This window comes from Colossoma macropomum, unplaced genomic scaffold, assembly GCF_904425465.1.
Source record: "Colossoma macropomum unplaced genomic scaffold, Colossoma_macropomum, whole genome shotgun sequence".
Classification (NCBI taxonomy): Eukaryota; Metazoa; Chordata; class Actinopteri; order Characiformes; family Serrasalmidae; genus Colossoma; species Colossoma macropomum.
In genome coordinates this window covers 22854609-22872973 of record NW_023494798.1, presented here as the reverse complement: position 1 = coordinate 22872973, position 18365 = coordinate 22854609, and the positions used below count along the sequence as shown (strand labels likewise).

At 38.1% G+C, this 18365-nt stretch overlaps 3 protein-coding genes across 7 annotated transcripts in view; all 3 read right to left on the bottom strand.

Moving 5' to 3' along the window:
* Window positions 1-248: 248 nt before the first annotated feature.
* pdcd5 (programmed cell death 5) lies at window positions 249-4814 on the bottom strand. 2 transcript variants are annotated; one of them, XM_036584887.1, is made up of 7 exons: window positions 4440-4814; window positions 2674-2700; window positions 1869-1909; window positions 1716-1777; window positions 994-1085; window positions 838-909; window positions 249-711 (listed from the first exon to the last, which is right to left on the bottom strand). In XM_036584887.1, the coding sequence occupies exons 1-7, from the start codon at window positions 4503-4505 to the stop codon at window positions 664-666; spliced, it is 408 nt and encodes a 135-aa protein (XP_036440780.1). In that variant the 5' UTR covers window positions 4506-4814; the 3' UTR covers window positions 249-663. The 2 variants fall into 2 exon arrangements, with proteins under 2 accessions (XP_036440780.1, XP_036440781.1); XM_036584888.1 differs by lacking the exon at window positions 2674-2700 and having other exon boundaries at window positions 4440-4805.
* Window positions 4815-5231: 417 nt separating this feature from the next.
* uraha (urate (5-hydroxyiso-) hydrolase a) lies at window positions 5232-8914 on the bottom strand. 4 transcript variants are annotated; one of them, XM_036584884.1, is made up of 6 exons: window positions 8827-8845; window positions 8670-8749; window positions 8447-8539; window positions 7767-7909; window positions 7078-7213; window positions 5232-6968 (listed from the first exon to the last, which is right to left on the bottom strand). In XM_036584884.1, exons 3-6 carry the CDS (start codon window positions 8495-8497, stop codon window positions 6879-6881), a joined length of 420 nt encoding a protein of 139 aa, XP_036440777.1. In that variant the 5' UTR covers window positions 8498-8539; window positions 8670-8749; window positions 8827-8845; the 3' UTR covers window positions 5232-6878. The 4 variants fall into 4 exon arrangements, with proteins under 4 accessions (XP_036440777.1, XP_036440778.1, XP_036440776.1 ...); XM_036584885.1 differs by having other exon boundaries at window positions 8670-8691; window positions 8827-8841; XM_036584883.1 differs by lacking the exon at window positions 8670-8749 and having other exon boundaries at window positions 8827-8914.
* A 2646-nt stretch (window positions 8915-11560) lies between these two features.
* The window catches only part of LOC118818377 (heterogeneous nuclear ribonucleoprotein C-like), an 87309-nt gene continuing 80504 nt past the window's right edge, over window positions 11561-18365 (bottom strand). The window contains exons 7-8 of the mRNA XM_036585625.1: window positions 14917-14970; window positions 11561-12960 (exon numbers count right to left, since the gene is read on the bottom strand). Of these exons, the coding sequence (XP_036441518.1) occupies window positions 14932-14970 (39 nt within the window). The 3' untranslated portion in view covers window positions 11561-12960; window positions 14917-14931. The remainder of the gene's footprint in view (window positions 12961-14916; window positions 14971-18365) is intronic.

The window sequence follows — 18365 nt, the reverse complement described above, 5'->3', positions numbered from 1 at the left end:
TTTAATAACAAAGAAAATTTAAAAAATCAGTGGAATTCCCCTTTGCTTCAGTTAACTGCTGTGCAGGTAAGGCTTGTATTACTGGCAGGGTGTATGACTGCTTGATATGATCGTTATTACTGATCGCAGTGACTAAAGAGAAAACTGGTCAACCATTCTTAACATTTACACACTTGCAGACAACACAACACAGACAACAGATATACTCATCGTAATGAACCCTTCATATTAAAAATGTTATGTAATCGTGGTGTTTAAGGCTTTTTTTATTATGTAAACAGCTGCACATACATGTCAGAAAAAGGAGGGAATCTACAAGTAGAGATATGATAATGAGGCGTGTTTAATTTTAACACTAATTAAGAAATGACTAAAGTATTCCCAAAGCAGTCTCTAGCAAAATGCAACTGCAGCAATACTCCTTTACTGCAATTTGTTGGCTTGTGGCAAAAAACATCCAGTGAACCGTAGTGAAACTTGATATAACAGAGACAACATGAGTGAGAAGTTTGCGTTTCCCCAAAGGTCTAGAGTCTTTATCGCAGGAGGTTCTCCTTAGACAGGGCCTTTGGTTGGTCACAGTTACTCATCCTGGTTGTTTCTTTAAAACCAGAGTATCTCAAACATGCTTTTCCAGCAAACTGATTGTTGTCAGCCCTCATTTCAATCATCGTCCTCTTCATCAGAGTCCATCACTCGCCGTCTGTTAAACTGAAATAGCAAAAGTAGCCACAAAAACAATATTTGTGCTTTTGAAATATGAGCAGCTTCACATTTTGGAATCTGTTGCTACTGAAACTGACTGAAATATTGGAATTTATGATAAGAAGGTTTTACCTTGACAGTTGTCTTTTTCTCTGTTTGTTGGTTGACTTTCTCAAGGATCTCTATCAAACCGTTCTCTGTGATCTGAGAAGTGAGAGAGGATGAGCCTTAAATATTGTACATGCAAACACATACACCTACAGAGCATTGTTTTTGTATCTTCCTCACCTTTCCACCAAGCTGGCCAAATCGTGCCATTTGTATCAGGTAATTTTCAACTGCTTTTGCTTTGTCTGGCTTTACCAGTGCCAGGTTACTCACTGAAAGAAAAAAAAAAAGAAAGAATTTTGATGATTATTTTCAGAAGCACACCGCCACCTACTGGAGGATGGCTACATCAAGACTGTGAAGCAAAAGTTGACAATTCATGAATAATTTTAGATAGACACCAACCCTGATCCTGGAGTAGCTCTGCCCTGCATATGTAAATATTTTTCTGCTCCAACACACCCAGGAAGGGCTTGTGAAAGTCCTTATAAGAAAGTGTGTCCACTCTTGACAATGCCCCAGTCCAGTTATTTCAAGTCATACAAGACTGGGATCCTACCTCTTTAAATGGAGAGAGACTTACAAACCCAAAACTGGAACGTATATGAAATCCCTGGTAAAATCTGACAAAAATAGCATGAGCAGTTTGTAGTGTCTACCTATACTTACAAGGCTATCGGCTCTTTCCTTAATACAGCCGCTGCATTGAGCGTTAACAAGCCATCCCGTTCATTTTTCAATCAGTAAACTGTCTCCTAATGTTATATTGTTTCTGTTTTTAATTAATTAAATCTGATGTGTTAGACCAGAGAAACTTCAAAATACACAGGGGAACTCCATGACCAGACTTGGAATCAGTGGCATATAGATGTAGTGATGAAAATTAAATCAATTGGACTTACATCTGGCACGGGCCGACTGATCCAGGACTTGAGCCAATATAGAGTTCCTCATTTCTGTTTCTCTGTCAAAAGAAAATAACATTAATTCAATACAGAATAAAAATCATCTGTATAGCTGTGCTGATTGCCTATGACTGTTCTGACTGGCTGTACCTCTGCTTAGCTTCCTGTTGGCCTTGCTGATCACTGGAGTCCTAAAAAAGACAAATGCACTGCATTATAAAAAAAAATTAGTTACTTAAGAAACTCTAGTGAATTTCAGACAAACATTTCAATATTTTGATTCTAGTTAGCCCCTTTTCAGGTTTGTATTGTTCACAGTGTCATGCCTAAAAGCAAAGCTAATATGCTGTATATATTTTACATTTCGCAACACAATTGGCTTGCAACAAGAATAAGTGTTTGACCCAATAGGTCAAGGTGAGTGATAATAACTGAATGTCAGTATGTTCAAGCCTCTGGACAGCAATTTCCTGATGGAAAGTTACTCTTGAGTAACACATTGGCATATTTTTGAACATGGGTAATCTGTTACAATGATCTACAGTGAAACTGTTCATATCCAATAGAGAGTTGTACAGGTGTGCACACCTCATCCATATCCCATCTCTGACAATATGACAAACTTACATCAGCCTCATTCAGGGCAAAAATTCTCATTTGCACTGTGCTCCACAAGCCAGGGGGGTAACATGGAGGTCAGTATAACAGAGTGCAGAGTTCTGGTTCACATTGCCTAAAGCAGTGAAAACAATCACTGAGACTAGTGAGTAGTATAACTACACTATGCTGTTAGGGTAGTTGGTAAAGCTCTTGGCTAACATGCACCAGGTTTCAGTCCCTGCTTGGGATCAGACCTGCTATACATGCCAAAGCTGTAGCACCTTTACACTGCTGAAGCCACTGAAACCTTTTTAATCTTACAAATGTCTGCTGCATTAAACACAACAGAGCTTACCAGGTCCATTTGATTCCACATTAAACCCTGAGGGGAAAAGCTGACATTCATTCAGTGCACTTTTAATACTTTACGTGTGCCATAACTGCAGATTCTGTTTATTAATGAAAAAATATGTTTTGTCTTTTAATATTCTTTTATCACAAAAAACAGTGTGAATACAATGACAATGGGTATTTAACGTGTAACTGTATTTTTTATTGACTTGCTTACTACTCTGTGGTACATATGCTCTGAAGTACGCCAAACTGTATTTTAAAACGTGTGGACACTGAAACACATACATAGATTAGAGAAGACTGTGAGCTGCACATTGCCATGACATGTGGGGAACTGTCCATCCCTGAACAAGACTACTTGACTGGTACCATAACACACAAGAGGCTCAAAGCTTGGACATTTGGAGAGGGAGGCCTACTGGCTTGCCTTTCAGCCAAGGGAGTATTTAACAAAGCAGTTTCTCAGTGAATCTGGATAACTAAAAGGGGCATTCTGACCTATAACTAAGATTTTAATGTATTTGTCTTATTATCTAACACTCTGCAGTACAACAGAACCTCAGAAAGCCTCATTAGGTTGACAGAAATTGTTTTTTTTATCCTTTTTGTGTTTCCTCCACCAACGTTCTCCCACTACAATACCCAGCATGCATTATGCAAGCATGTCATACAACCATTGAGAATCCCCCCACAGAATTCTGACTGCTTGCATAAGCACTGAGCAGTGGTCACCAAGCCTGGACCTGGAGATCTACCTTCCTCTAGACTGTGTTTCGAACCACAATCTGCCACAGCTGTTCCAGCTAATGAACTTCTTCAGAAGTCCTTGATTGGCTGGATGTGATGTATTAGTGTAGGTATGTGGAGGGAGCAGCATGGTAGATGCAGGCTGGAGCTTAACACTTCAGGAAAGCAAATCTCCAGGAGGAGGATTGGTGACCACTGCTACAGAGACTGCTATGGCACCACTGGAGCGGTCGGGGAGCCCCAGTGTGAGGGCTGTCCAGAGACCTCTCCTCCTATAGAACACCTAAATAAGCGTCAGTCATGATTTTGATCCTTCACTGTTAGGTAGACGGTGAGCTAGCTAGTTACTTCAGTGCTGAAAGCTGGAGTCCTCCTGCGCTGCATATTTAGTGTCTCCCTGAACACACCCATTTTACACTCAAGAATGGCTTTGGCAATGTGCTGATGAGTTGGGCTAGGTTTTTGAGCAGAGTGTAAAACGCCTTACAATTGTAAAATACTGAAGTAACGTTACATGAAGCAATTTAGCTTATATCGTTTACGAGGCGCCTTTGTGCTGCGAACCACGCCAAATCATGGCATGTAAAGTTAGCCAACTTAGCTAGCTGGCTAGCTAGGTTAGCTAGCTACTTTACTCGCCTGACACAGGCGAACGAGGCTGAAGTTGGCCTCCTTTTCGCCAGCTTCTTACTCGAGTTTTCCCGTTCCACGTTAAATGGTGCAGCAGTTGCATTCTAGAGCCTGCACCTTTTAAGGTGGAACGGGAAAACTCGGATAAGAAGCTGACTCTAGCTTCGTCAGAGGCGAAGCCTACACTACATTACACAGCTAGCTAGCTGTGCGGATTTGTACAAGGAAAAATACGTGTTAGAATGAACAGAAAAAGATATCTGGGTAAAATGTACAGCTAGAAAGTTCTTTGTGCGTAACGTTACGCTCTGGCCTAAAATGTGCTTTTCCATATATGGTCGGAAACGTCAGCCAAGCTGGCTCGCATTTGAGCTGCTGTATCTCACTTACCCCATGTTTTGCCTGTAGTTCCGCCATACGTTGCCGTCTAATCGCTTCCAGTTCTTCATCAGCCATTTTCTAAGAAAGTGTAATCAGTTTTTGATGCCGAAATATAAGCAAAGCCACACGGCCCAAGATGCGCTCAAATAAATTTTACAGCAGCTAGCAAGTCTCTATTAATCAACGCAAGAGCAATCGAGCAGCCCCGTGTAGCTCTTGAGCACAGAGTGAACTTCAGAGAGGAACTCGGCGCCTCTGCTGCCTTCTGTTCACTCAGGCTTAAATCTCAGTGTTGCTGTGTTAAGTTTAATTTTCATGGATTTTAATTACAAGTTTTTTGTGACACTATCGCAGTGTCACTACCGACCCCATCCACCGTTACAAACTGATGGGATGCTGGCCGACTGTACTGTGGAGGACCTTAAAGGGCCCATATCATAGACTTTTTGTTAAATTGGTTAAAGTACATGTTCTGTTGATTTTTTCAGTGAAAAAAATAAGTACATTTATCCTCTACAAAGAACACACCTCTGCACATTTTAATGCACAATTTCCATTTAATTGCATTTTAGGGGAAAGGGGGTGTGTTAACTTATGCATGCCACTGTATATGCATACATGTACATGTTTTGGTTTTTGTGACTTCACTAAGACAATTAATTCAAAACACTGTTTTTGCACTTTATTTTCATATGAACTGTAAGTATTAGAGAGTGAATTGTACAATTTGAAATATACTCAGAAAGGCATATTGTGATGTTATACCCTATATTTAATTGGAAATAGTACAAAGACAAAATATCAAATGTTGAAACCGAGACATTTTATTGTTTTTGAAAAACATATGCACATTTTGAATTTGATGCCAACAACACAATTAAAATTTTTTTGACAACACTATTTTTTGAAAACACAAGTGTTTGGGAACTGAGGAGACCAGTTGCTGTAGTTTTGAAAGTGAAATGTTCTCCCATTCTTGTTTAATATAGGATTTCACCTGCTCAGCAGTTCAGTGCCCCTTTATCAGATTTTTTATTCCGTAATGCGGCAGATGTTTTCAATGGGTGACAGGCCTGGACTACAGGCAGGCCGATTTAGCACCCAGACTCTTTTTGTCTTGCGGAAATAAGCAAGGCCTTACCTGAAGAAGACAGGTGTTCCCAAACCTGTATATATCATTCAGCATTAATGGTGCCTTTACAGATGTGCAGTCACCCATACCATGTGCACTAATGCACCCCCATACCATCACAGATGCTGATAACTAGCCGGATCAGACCAGAGGACACTTTTCCACATTACCTCAGTGCATCTTAAATGAGGTTGGGCCCAGAAAAAGTGGCAGCGTTTCTGGATCCTGTTTATTTTTGGTTTCTTCTTTGTGTGGCATTGTTTAAACTTATATTTGTGGATGCAACAGAAACAAAAGTTTTCAGAAGTGTTCCTGAACCCTGCAGTGATTTCCACTACAGAATCAGGTCTGTTTTCAATGCAGTGCCCAAAGATCCTGACCAGCTAATATTGTTTTTTTGTTCTTGTCTTGAGATTTCTACAGATTCTCTGAATCTTTTAATAATATTATGTACCATAGGTGAAATCTGTAAGTTCTTTGCTATTTTATGTTTAGAAACTTTATTCTTGAATTATTACACTATATGCCCAGAGAGTCTTTCATGGAGTGGTGAACTCCTACCCATCTTTAATTCTGACTCAGCCTCTCTGAGCTGCTCTTTGTATACCCAGTCATGTTACTGACCTGTTGCCAACTAACCTAATTAGTTATGAGATGTTCCACCAGGTGTTTTTTTTTTTAATTACACAACTGTACCAGTCTTTTTTTGTCCTGTCCCAACTTTTTTGAAATGTGTTTAGTTACCACATTTGTTTTATTTAATTGTTCAAACACGTTTACATCTCCAGTAACAAAGTACAGTAGAGTATACAGAGATAGATGTTTGTGTAATCTTTTAGCACCGGAAAGTTCAGATTCATTCTGTCTTAAACAGCTCAGCTGAGGTGGTAGAGATGAATTGTTGCTGTTTTACTTTCCACCACCTCCCGGAATATTTACTTATATTTCCAAATGTCATTTTTAACAGTTCTGTCACAAGTTTGAGTACAAACCATTTTTCTGATAAGCCTGATCAGAATACATTTTTTTCACTTTGGTTACTTGTTCCATATTGGTAATAGAGAATACAAACATTCCTGAAAGAGTAGAAAATAATATAGAAAAATTTTGTGCTTAATAGACCAACAAGCTAGAATTGTCTGGTCAGAGAGATAGAAGATAGCATCAACATCAAAGCACAAGTATTGAGCTAGAGTGAAGATTTTGGCCATCTTTGTAGATCTGATTTGTCTATATGCACTAATCATCATATGTTTAAGAAAATGAAACATCATATTCCAAATGTTTCATTAGTAGGTGAGCAGATAGTGGATTATTTAACTTCCTCTGTAGGTACTGTAAGAGAACCGACTCAGGAGAAGTGGTACATGAAACTTCTGAGATGCATCAGTGATGGTGAAGACAATCTGTGGGGCAACAAATTAATGTCACATTTGCTTCTCAGCAAAGTTTTTTCAGCACTAATTCGTTTGGCTTATCAAACAGAAGTTCATAAAATATTTTTTATTAACCTACCTCAACATATGGGTAGAAACAAGTCTCTCCTAATGCTTCCCAGTACTGTCCAGTCTCAAAACGCATCTTATAAACACCAGGAATAAATGCTTCTTTACTGATGAGGCCTGGGCTGCGTCCATCATCATTGGTAGCTCTAGAAGGAACAGCTTTGCCAGTGTAAGAGATATGATCTGCTTGGTCCATGTGCTAAACTTACACAGTCCAAAAGTATTCAGCTACTCTAAGGTGCACCCATTGCTGACACAATCATTGCACGCACACAGTTTGCATAAACTTAATAGAAAAGCACTGCTTATAGAATGAGATGCTCTGGAGCAGCTGCACACGTCAGCTAAAGGGGTATAAAGCTCCTCAGCATTGGATTGTGGAGCAGTGGAAATGCGTTTTCTGGAGTGATGTAACTGCATCCAATACTTTTGGGATGAGCTGAAGGGGAATTTATGATCCGGAACTATTCACCCAACATCAGTAACTGACCTTACTAATGATCTTGTAGCTGAATGCACTCACAGCAATGTGTAATACATCTAGTGTAAAACCTTCTCAAAATAGTAGAGGTTCTTACTGCAGCAAAGACAAACTCACTTTCAGAAGAAATGTTAATGAGCCGGCATCTACAAACCTTTGGACATACAGTGCAGTTTTGTATTGCTTCTGTAGTGCATGGCTTTGTTGTAGTATTTTACCCTGTTCTTAGTAGGTTCCAAGATGATGAGGTGGCATCCAGAAGGTAAAGGCTGAGGTTCATGTTGGCTGCTGGTATACCTCGACCCGTGTTCAGCACGTGAGTGGTAAGGGGGCTCAGTAGTGGAGCGGTCATTTCTGCACACTATGACAAAGATATTCTAAATTTTGTATACTGTCAGCTTACAGTGTAAAGTTTGTACACTGACAATGTATTCAGTCAAGTTAAATGTTATCTTTCACAAAATATGCAACTTAATATCAAAATCATTTTAAAAGTCATTTTGGACAAAAGTAGGTAATAACTTGCTACAGTCGTATGCAAAAGTATCCCTGCTTTGTTGATTTTCAGGTTATATGAATAAGCTACAAGTTATAATAAGGTAACATCTTCTACAGAGAACACACTACTTCACATTTTAGTGCTCAATTACTGTTAATTTGCTGAAAATGGGGGGAAAACATAAAATGAGGCCTGTGCAAAAGTTCATACATTTTATACATATTTTTTCCAATATGTCAAAGTTTTCAAAAAAATATAAATTGTGATAAACATAAATTTAAGTATGTTCTCTGTAGAGGTTAACTTAATTTTCATTTAAAAAATCAATAAAACATAATTTGACAAGGGGTATTCAAACTTTTGCATATAGCTTTATATGAAGCATGCTGTTAATATTACTTGATTTGCTGCAAAAATATGGTGTTTGATGTGTTGCAGCCGGACACTCATTGGTAGTGCTTGTCTTTGCTAGCTCACAGCTGGTTTCAGGACCTACAAAAAATGATGAAATTGAGCTGCTGCATATAATATTAGAGGAGTAAGTAGATGTTTATATAATGTTTACATCAGAACGCTGCCAATAGACATAATACTGACAATGTGTGAGAAAACAGCCACTTACTGTCATGTTGGACAAAGCTGGACTGAGTGTATAATGATATGCAGATTACAGCTTGCAAATCAGTGCAGTTTCTGAGTATACTGTTTAGCAAGAAACTGTTATTGTTTATTGTTTTATTAACAGTGCTAATCTGATACTTAATATATTTGGTACTTACCATGAAGAGGTAGAATGTCTGAATCCACTAAAAAGCTGCTTCAGTAAAAGGCACTGACCTCAGGGTTTTTCACCTGCTATTGATACATCAGTACAAAGTGCAGATATGCATTCATACTGAAACTCACAAATACTGCAAATGTAAAATATTTGTTTTTATAATACACCGACAATGAAAGTCCGACTTCTGCTTTCTGTCCCAGCCAGGACACTAAATATATTTTGGAGGAGCAATATGTGATCTCTTATCCTTGGAGGATATTAAACATTCATCAGGCCCTCTGTATCTGCAATAAAAATGTGATGTATTAAATGTACTTGACTCAAATGTTTACATCATGTCCACATTCATAAAATATGTTACGTCCATTGTTTTTCAGTTAAGATTTGGATATGATGGACACATATGGAATAGGAATAGCCAGAGTGGTGATATACTTTAAGATTCTCCTTGATGTCAGCAAGGCTTTGTGAAGTGCCTTTTTTAATCAAGCATAAATATGAAGGCCAGATCATACAGACATTATCAGCAAGCAAGTGACCATGTGCCATGTTGGCTGGAAATATATTATGAAATTGTAGACTGTAGTAACACTGAGCAAACTGCAGATGGTGATACAAGACTTCTCACTTAATTCTAAATTTACAGGACAAATTTATATAGAACTGAGTTTTTAAAAAGCATGTTTGGCACACACAGCATATTTTGGTTCACTCTCAGCCGTACACGTCAGCAAAAGTGACTGAAATCTAGCATCTTGTGTTGTGTACAGATGTGACTGGTAGCTATTTGCATTTGGTCAGTTGCATGTACTTAAAGGGACATTCTGACCTAAAACAAGAGTTTAAGAAGTTATTTGTCATGTTATGTAGTGTTCTGTAGTACAGTATTGTATCACTTAGCCACATCGATTTGTCAGAATTCACAATTTTATACATTATTATTGTTTTCATATTTTTGTTCTGTCACTACAATACCCAGCATTCATTATGCAAATACATCATGCAACCAGTGGTGCTCAATCAATCCTGAGTGTTAGTCTAGCCATTGATTTCTAGGATAATAAATACAACCAAGATTGCATTAGTGTAACTCTTACACTGATATTAACAGTACAGTGCATTCTCTGTGCATTGTGGTTTTCCCTGTGACTGTACAGGATAAATGGTAACCCTTTGTCTTTGTCAAATCTCACACAGTGGAATTATCTCAGCTTGAGATGTGTCTGTTCTCTTCATTGTAATGATGATGAAGGCTGTCACTACAGTTATATGGCTGCAATAAGATATTGGCTTCCTTGCAGTAATGATAGATATCCAGCTTCCTTCTGCATTCGCCAGCTAGAGAACAACTCAAAACTTAACAAACAGCTCTTCCTCAAAAACCAACCCATAGCTGTTATAGTTTTCAAAAGTTCAGATGTAGCAGTGGCTAAACTGATGCATTTGTACCTTTCTGAGTATTTTCAAGTGATAATACTACTCAAGTTTATCTGTAAGGAAAGGAATCAACCTTTTACTCAGTCACATTTTAGACTTAATTCAAAACTTTATGATCAGTATTATCATTTATTTTAGACAATGAATACACCCAAAGAGTAGAACTGAAAACCCCAGTTCCTGTGCTGATAGATGCGGTATCTACTGAGAAGTTCCACTCTAGTTCTCAGTGCTTCTATTGTACTTCTACTCAATTTCTGTTCAGGAATTTTGACTTCTACTTGAGTCATTATTTTACAGACGTAACAATGCTTTTACTTGAGTATGAGTGTAAGCTGATCTACCTACCTCTGCTTGTGTAACACAGTGGTGAACACATGGTAACCCAATAAAAATACATTAAAACTATTTGAAAAGCATAAAAAAGAAATCGTCTTTTACATCATTATGTTACACCTCACTACCATCTCATACGAAATGAAGAACTTTGGATGTGATTCTCCTTTGTCAGCCTTCTTGCTTTGTTTGTTATAGCAGTGATTTTCTATCAAAACTCCTCTGGATCTGATTTTGAACCCCAACTGCTGTAATTAACTCTAAATGTAACTTGTAACTTTTGAGCGAGCTCCAAGTTGTTGACAATAGCTTCTTTGCCAGCTACAGAGAGGTTAAACATTTTGGCATCTGTGAGCAGAGCATGAGGCCATGGATCATCCATTCACCTCCCCACCCTGCAGGGTATTGTGCTGAAAAGAGCAAGCTGTGTCCGAGCTTTCTGTTCAATCACGGTCTGGGCCAAATCAGTCAGCTTCTGACTCACACTGCACTTAGGGCCTCAATGCTCACGGTTGGTCTTATTTGTCCCGAATGTGGCGATTATTCATGGTGCTGGTGCTGGAACGGTTTTGGTGCATCTACTGAGCTCTTTCCAATGCCTGTGCTCGGAGCTGAAATTGTGCACTGTATTGACTTAACATCATGGAGCGGCGGGCATGCCTGCAGCGCTAATGAGCTTTTTTGTGTTGGACGCAGAGGTATATCCGGTTCTGCTCAGTCACGGACAAAGACTAAACTACTTCAATTGTCCATTTTTTCCCCAGCCCTCTAAATAATAATAGGGTCAAAATAGTACACTGTCATATAAATGGCCTTGAACAAAAGGAAAACATAAAGACAGAACACCCAGAGGCATTTTTAATCAATATGAAAATACCTTTACTACTGTGACAATGTACGGTCTCCACTCAGCTTGATGTGAATGCAAAAGAAGAAAAAAAGAGAAAGCAGTTTTTTTTTGTCTAACAAATAGCACTAGAATTCTATTGAAACAGTCTCAGATATTTCTTTTATTTCTTCTCTTTTTCAAAAATAAAAACCAGTTAAACAAACTGCAAGATAAAATCAGACAGCAAGAAACACATAAAACAAAGTTTTACAATATTACACAATATTACACATTGACCCAGACCTTTTCTTTCAGGCTGAAGCGCCATATACACAGAAGAGGATCCATTATTATGCCTCATTCAGAGAGATATTTCTCTGGTAAAAGGATGAAAACAGTCTGCAGTCCTGCCTCTGCAAAGGTAAGCATGGAGCAATATATTCTTTGGGGGATAAAAACACAGGAAATCTATACCTTTCACAGTGAAGCATAATGGCCTTTTTGATATTATCTTAGTATTGAGGTGAGGTTAATGTTTATGGCTAAGGTACTTTCAAGATATTGCATGTTGAGATCAATTATGGCTAATGGCAAATGTGACATCTAGAATTGAGCAACCTGACAGACAAATAAAACTCATGAATAGCACTGGTTATTATAAGAGGACTTTAAAACATCTTTGACTGACAGGCTTAAATCACCATTTAAAATGACAAAGATCTGCACAAAAGCTGGGTTAGGGGAATGACATTATCTCCAAAGTTAGCACATATATCTAAGGACTAGAAAAGAAAAAAATCATTGTAGTTTAAATGTGGCCCTCATTCAGTGCTTTGTGACAGCAGATATACAGGTATTACGCTGCCTGTGGACACTATTTCCTGTCCAAATCTAGCGGCTCAATTTAATTACTGTTCCTCAACAGAATGATAAGGCCTTTAACCAACCTTTAAAATGTGATTTAGTCATACTCAAAAAAGCTCATTTGTCTTTATGATTACACTTATATATTATATATTATGTATGTATATATTTTTGCACTCTGAAATGTATACATGAATGCCATGATGTTGTTTAGACCTGCAACATGTGAATAACTGTTACGGGTATTACATAAAAGTTTAACACTTTAAATGATTAGACTAATATAAAGCTTATTTATTAAGATGTACTCTAATTGGTAGAACCTTTTTGATGGTTTGCCTATACATAGTACCATATACGTGTAAAAAAAGACCGAAAGCATTCAAATTTAAATGACATTACTGCATATAGGCATACTGTGATGACACCTGACCCAAAATGACCCAAAATAGGGGACTGTAACATACCCTTTGGACTACTAGGGGGCAAATAAACATAAACTCTCAAAACTTCCAACAAGTTGCTTAGTGGGAGGCACTGGCTTTTTAAACTATGTTGCAGGGGACATCCTGGGAATTCTTGGTCTGGATATAAATGTGCTCTTCTGTGTGCTCGTCTTCTGCGTTTGGCGCTCTTTCACCTTGCTACATCACTCAGCAATCCAGTCTGGAGAACAACATGAGCATTACAATCCTTACCGAGCACACACTTCACAGTCACTGCATATTGATATCTTTGCTGTCCCTGTAACTCCATTCTCACACCATTTGAAAAATGCCAGCTGTCTTTTCCATTGTGAGAACATTTCATGATGAATGGACCAATAAAAATGTCTAATCTAGTATTACTGTGAATGTAACATTAACAGATGTTAAGTACATTATTTCTCCCACAAAGTTCCCATTTTAAAGATACTAGTTTTCATACAAGAGCAACGATATGTGAAGATAAACAGACAGCAGCAGGTAGAGCCACATCTTAGCAGCCTTCTTTATAAGGTGGTCATTTTACTTCTGATCTTTTTATTTTATACCATTTATAAAATAAATATATACCATTTACCCTTTACACTGTGTGTTACATTTCAATATAAATATAATGAAACAGAATTATTTGGAATAAAACCGTGACAATAAATGTACACTAGTGTTCAAAAGTTTGAAATCACTTGTCATATTCATAATTGCTGTTATTTTATTAAATTTTAACTTGTACAGTGTAGATGAAATACTATAAGCTACACACTGAAAGGTATTTCAGGATGTTTTATTTAATATTTCTACATGCTGTGGGGGAAGACAACTCTGCAGTTTCCATTGATTTGCAGTGCACACTTTTCTTCATTGCTTGACAAATAACTCTTAGTGTTGGGTAAGTTGAAAAGTTAATTACTTCTCTATCTGAGAATTTGTTGTTAAAAATTGTATACCAGATGCATTTGTTTAGCTAGACAGTTAAGCTATTTAGATTCTAGCTACATTAGCTTGCTGTGGGTTGGCTCGCTAGCTAGATAATAACGAAGGTAATGGTAATAGAAGCATGGATAAAATGTAATAGTACAGCTATACTTGAGCATTTTGCTCTTAGATGACAATAGCAAGATGACAAGTTCATTTTGATCACAACGTTAGCTAATGTTAGTTAAACAGATGACAATATTGACTAGTTTAGCCTACCTGGTGATTCGTCAGGTAATGTTGCAAATCAAAATAAGTGATGGCTAGCTACTCTGTGGGGTCATTTTTCCACACTGATTTTGAGATAGAAAAGAGACACTGGGGGAGTTGAATCAGATTTAATTTCTCTATATATCTGGCCCTTTCGTCGTGAAGTTGGCTGCTGTTGACATTTTATGTTAAAGCTCAAAAATTAAATTCAAGATGCACAGTCCTGTAATTTTTCATTAACTCCCTTTTAAACTTCACGAAATGTTTCCCCCACGAGGGGTGTGGTTTTCCCTCCGATGACGTGATGCACTCTGTCTCTATAGAATACATTTGTGGAGTATAGAGGTGCAATTATTGTTCTACCTTCCCAGTTGTTTTGCTTGACCAATGGGATGACAATATTTTTAAAAATGGGTCTCTGGGAATTCTTTTTCAGTATCTAGAGGGATTCATCTACACACCTTCAGCTTTGCTACCTTAAAAGGTTACTGCTTTCTAAAGTGTTAATAATGTGTGTTGGTCCCAGTGATCGTTTAATGTTGGCCTAGCTATAACACAGACAGGGAGAAAGAGTAATGCTAGTGTAAATGTGTGGGTTGTGATGTGAATGTGGGGGCTGACGGGACTTTGAACGATTCCTTTAAAGAATAATCAGTGTTCATCATTCTGGGCGCTTCTAAAATTTCTTCTGCTTTTTACAGCTTCCTAGTAATTATTTGAAATCTGTGAAGTTGTAGAGTAGTAGCATCACAACAGCATTATTATCTGCAACATTTGTTTTTTATTTTATTTAAAACACTGATCTCAAACTTTTCAATTGTAATTATTAACTACTGAATGCTAATGTGCATCAGAGTTAAGAATGCTTTTTCTTAAAGTGACCATTTTGTGAATATGAGGTTTTGTTTGCTCCAGTGACGATATGTGTATGTGTCTGTGTTTGTGTGTTCAGTACCTGAGCAGTGCCTCTTTACATTTCATCCTCCAAGTCAGAGTTGTGATGATTCATCTAAAGCAGACAGAAACACAGATCCTCATTAGAATGGTTTCCAGTGCTCCAACATGTAGCTACAATATGTTCATAGCCATTACAGAGAAAGCACTGTGGGCAACCTGGAGCTTCTAGCTTGGAATTAATGACATATGAGTCAGTATGCTGGAGCTCATTTCAGTGGGTTGGGCTGCAGAGATGAGCTGCTGATTTCCCAGCAGCACTGGCTAATGGGTGGGAATGGAGGCACACTGAGATGACAGAGAGAGACCAGTCGGCTCTCGCTGAGACACTCTCCTCTAACATATGGGCTCTCACTAAGAGCGAGGGAACTCTCATCAGTTATGGAACAACGCAACCACACGGGAAAACAACAGCTTGTGGAAAGCACTGTTAGGTAGAGAAAGTGAGAAATGTAGCCTTAATAGCAAACTGGTCTATCAAACTGCTGAACCAAGCCAATGTTCTTTTCCAGAGGTGGTGACATGCCCCATTTCTTTATCTTAAAGTACATAACAAGCTAACAAACAATGTGGTGGAACCAAACCCACTGGACAAACAAAATAGATTGTTCTCCATTATTTTTATGTCAGAAACCAGGCGAAGAGCAGACCGTGCAGAGAAAGCTAGTGTTTTTCCTTCCCTGACTTTTTGGAAATTGTGTGTAAATGTTGCTACTATAGCTGTAGTTAGCCACATTGAATGCTAGTTCGTGAATGCGCATGAATGGGTTCTTCATTTGTTGTTTTCTTGCTGTGCTTCATTGTTGGATATTATTTTTACAATTGGCCTATCCATTCTCTGCCTACAAATGTGTTTTTTTATAGCTACTGCTGCTAGGCTGGACAAGCATTCAGAACAATATTGCATTTAACCTAATGAGAAATTATAGCAAACAACTGTTAAAGTATAGAAATGTACCTTATTATATTAATTTCAAGTGATATTTGTTTTGTACGCATGAGAAAGTTCACACTAGCTAGATTTCCATGTATACTGGCATTTTTTAAAACAGACTTGATGAAGGCATCAAATATTAAATAAAACTGCTTGCATGTACGTTTGTACGCTTGCTTGGGGTGAATATATTTTTTTGCTTTTAAAAAAGAAATTAAGATGTAAACTCATTAATAAATACTGAATAAATACCATAAATGCAAATAAAAAAGTACATCTGCTCATATGTTTCCATTTTTTGATCTGCCATAACAACAAAACATGACAGAAGACAGCAGGTTCTAGTGGACTACTGAAGAAATCAGGGCCGCCAGAACCTCAGAGGTGAGCAGGCATTTGACCCACCACTTTTCAAAGTACTAGGGCAATGATCCACTACTATTTGATTGCATCCAGCATGCTATAGACATGAAACAAAAAAATAATGAGCAGAAATCTCCATTTCAGCTGGAGATAAAGTAAAGTAAAGCCATTGTGAATTTGTGTTCAGTGAGAGGAGCTGCAGCTCTCTATTTCAGTAACTAACTAATACACTTTTTTGTTACTAACAAAAAAGTGTATTCGTTTTTTGTTACAGTTTATGTTACTACACTGTAAATTTACTGAAAAATCTGTTTACATATTTCTTAACAGAGGATGCTTTCACATCTACCTTGTTTGGTGCAGACAAACTGAACTTTAACTTTAGTTCAGTTCATTTTAATGTTTGAACACCTGGTCCACACCAATCAACTGAACCAGTCCAGCAAAGATCACGGGTTTCTGTCCACATCTAGTAAACCCTGCTTCAGTTCACTGCTGGTGGCAATGATTTTTTAAGATGGTCCTAATCAAGTCAGAGAATTCAACACCAGAACATGCTTTACTCAGGGCACTTCAGCACTGTACTGTCTGCGTAATCTGCCTGTTTAACATTTTACTCTTTACAGACGCTTGTGTTGTTCCTGCTGCAAAAGCTGCTGTTAATAACAGCAAATCAATAAAAATAAATAACAGCAAAGAAATGATTTGAATGTTTGATTTCTGCACATGGAACGCAGAGCGTATTTTTGACCAAGCAACAGTGACCTGCTGCCTTGATTGTGATAAACATAGACAGTGTCTCTGTGTTGTGCTTTTCTGTTTTCATGGTGGTAAATGTCAGAGAAACACGTCTGACGACCAATAAACGAACAACCTTGTGTGTAATTTGGTGCACTTCAACAAAAAAAGACAAACAACCAAACTCTGGTATGCACATTAGGTTTGAACCAAGTATGAAAACACCCGGATGTTCTTCAGAGGTTTTAGCTAGCAAAGGTTTTTTTTTTTTCTTTTTTTTTTTGGAAACCATAGGTTTTGCTCCACCACTTTTGGAGGTGTGGCGCCACACCTGAGAAATGTGATTTTAGTTCATTAAAGGAAAAAAACATTATGGTGATATTATTCAGCTGAATTAATTTTTGCCAGCATTCTGTAAAGTTCGTGCAACCTGGGACCCTCAGCTACTATAGAACTCATTTGTGGGTGGAATAAATGGGTGCAATCATTGTTCTACCTTCCCATTTGTTTTGCTTCATCAATGAGGCAATACATTAAGAAAGGGGTCTAATTCTTCTTCAGTATCTAGAGGATATTGCCTACACACCTCCAGCTTCTCTAGCTTGAAGTTATTGCTTTCCAAAGTGTTTATAATGTATTTTGGCCCAAATGAGCATTTCATGTTGGCCTAGCCATAACACACAGAGAGAAACAGCAAAGCTAGTGTAAACGTGTGAGTTGTGATGTGAATGTGGGGGCTGATGGTGCAGTTCTGCAGTGTTTTGTAGTCAAGGCAGTGCGGGGGGAAGCCCTTGGTGACATGAGCACTGCAGCAGAGTAATTGAGGCCTTGCTATTGTGTGCAGGAGACATAGAAAGGGGCTAAAAGTACTTAATGTGTCACTGTCACCAGGTGGGGGATACTCTCCACGGTAATTACACATAATTGTAATGTGCTTTCTGAGGGATAATAGTTGTCTATATATATAGGGCACAGAAAAGCTGACAGTGAAAGTGTTCTCTGTAGTGGCTCCATTGTCCTTCCACTGTCTCTTTGCTCGCTAAACTGTTTCTCCAATAGCTTTGTTTTCACTTATCGTCCTCTTTGCGTCCCAGTAAATGCCTTGACTTTATGTGTGTGTGTTTGCCAGAAGTTGCTTGCTTAAGGACTGCTGTAGGTGGATGCAGTGTAAGAACGAAAGTAGAAAAATGGCCTCGCTCAGTGTAATTTTATGCTGCAGTGAGCAAATCTGTCTCATAATAAAGCTGTGATGTGTCAAAGTAATGACAGCGTGATTAGATTTGTTTTTCTCTGTTTGTTTGCGCTCTTTAGCAGGCGTGAGTGAGATGGAGGTAGGGGAATGTGTTTAGTGAGGGTAAAAAACAAGGCTTTTTTTGTGTGTGCATATGTGTTGTTCTCTGCTTGTGGTTCCATGT

Coding starts and splice junctions, on each gene's coding strand:
- pdcd5 (XM_036584887.1), bottom strand. CDS start 4,505: ATGGCTGATGAAGAACTGGAAGCGATTAGACGGCAACGTATGGCGGAA. Junction 910..993: donor TTGGCCAGCTTGGTGGAAAG/GTGAGGAAGATA, acceptor CTCACTTCTCAG/ATCACAGAGAACGGTTTGAT. Junction 712..837: donor AGAAAAAGACAACTGTCAAG/GTAAAACCTTCT, acceptor TTGCTATTTCAG/TTTAACAGACGGCGAGTGAT.
- uraha (XM_036584883.1), bottom strand. CDS start 8,497: ATGAGTGTCCGGCTGCAACACATCAAACACCATATTTTTGCAGCAAAT. Junction 7,910..8,446: donor ATATTTTTGCAGCAAATCAA/GTAATATTAACA, acceptor TCTTTGTCATAG/TGTGCAGAAATGACCGCTCC. Junction 6,969..7,077: donor GTTTCTACCCATATGTTGAG/GTAGGTTAATAA, acceptor GTTGCCCCACAG/ATTGTCTTCACCATCACTGA.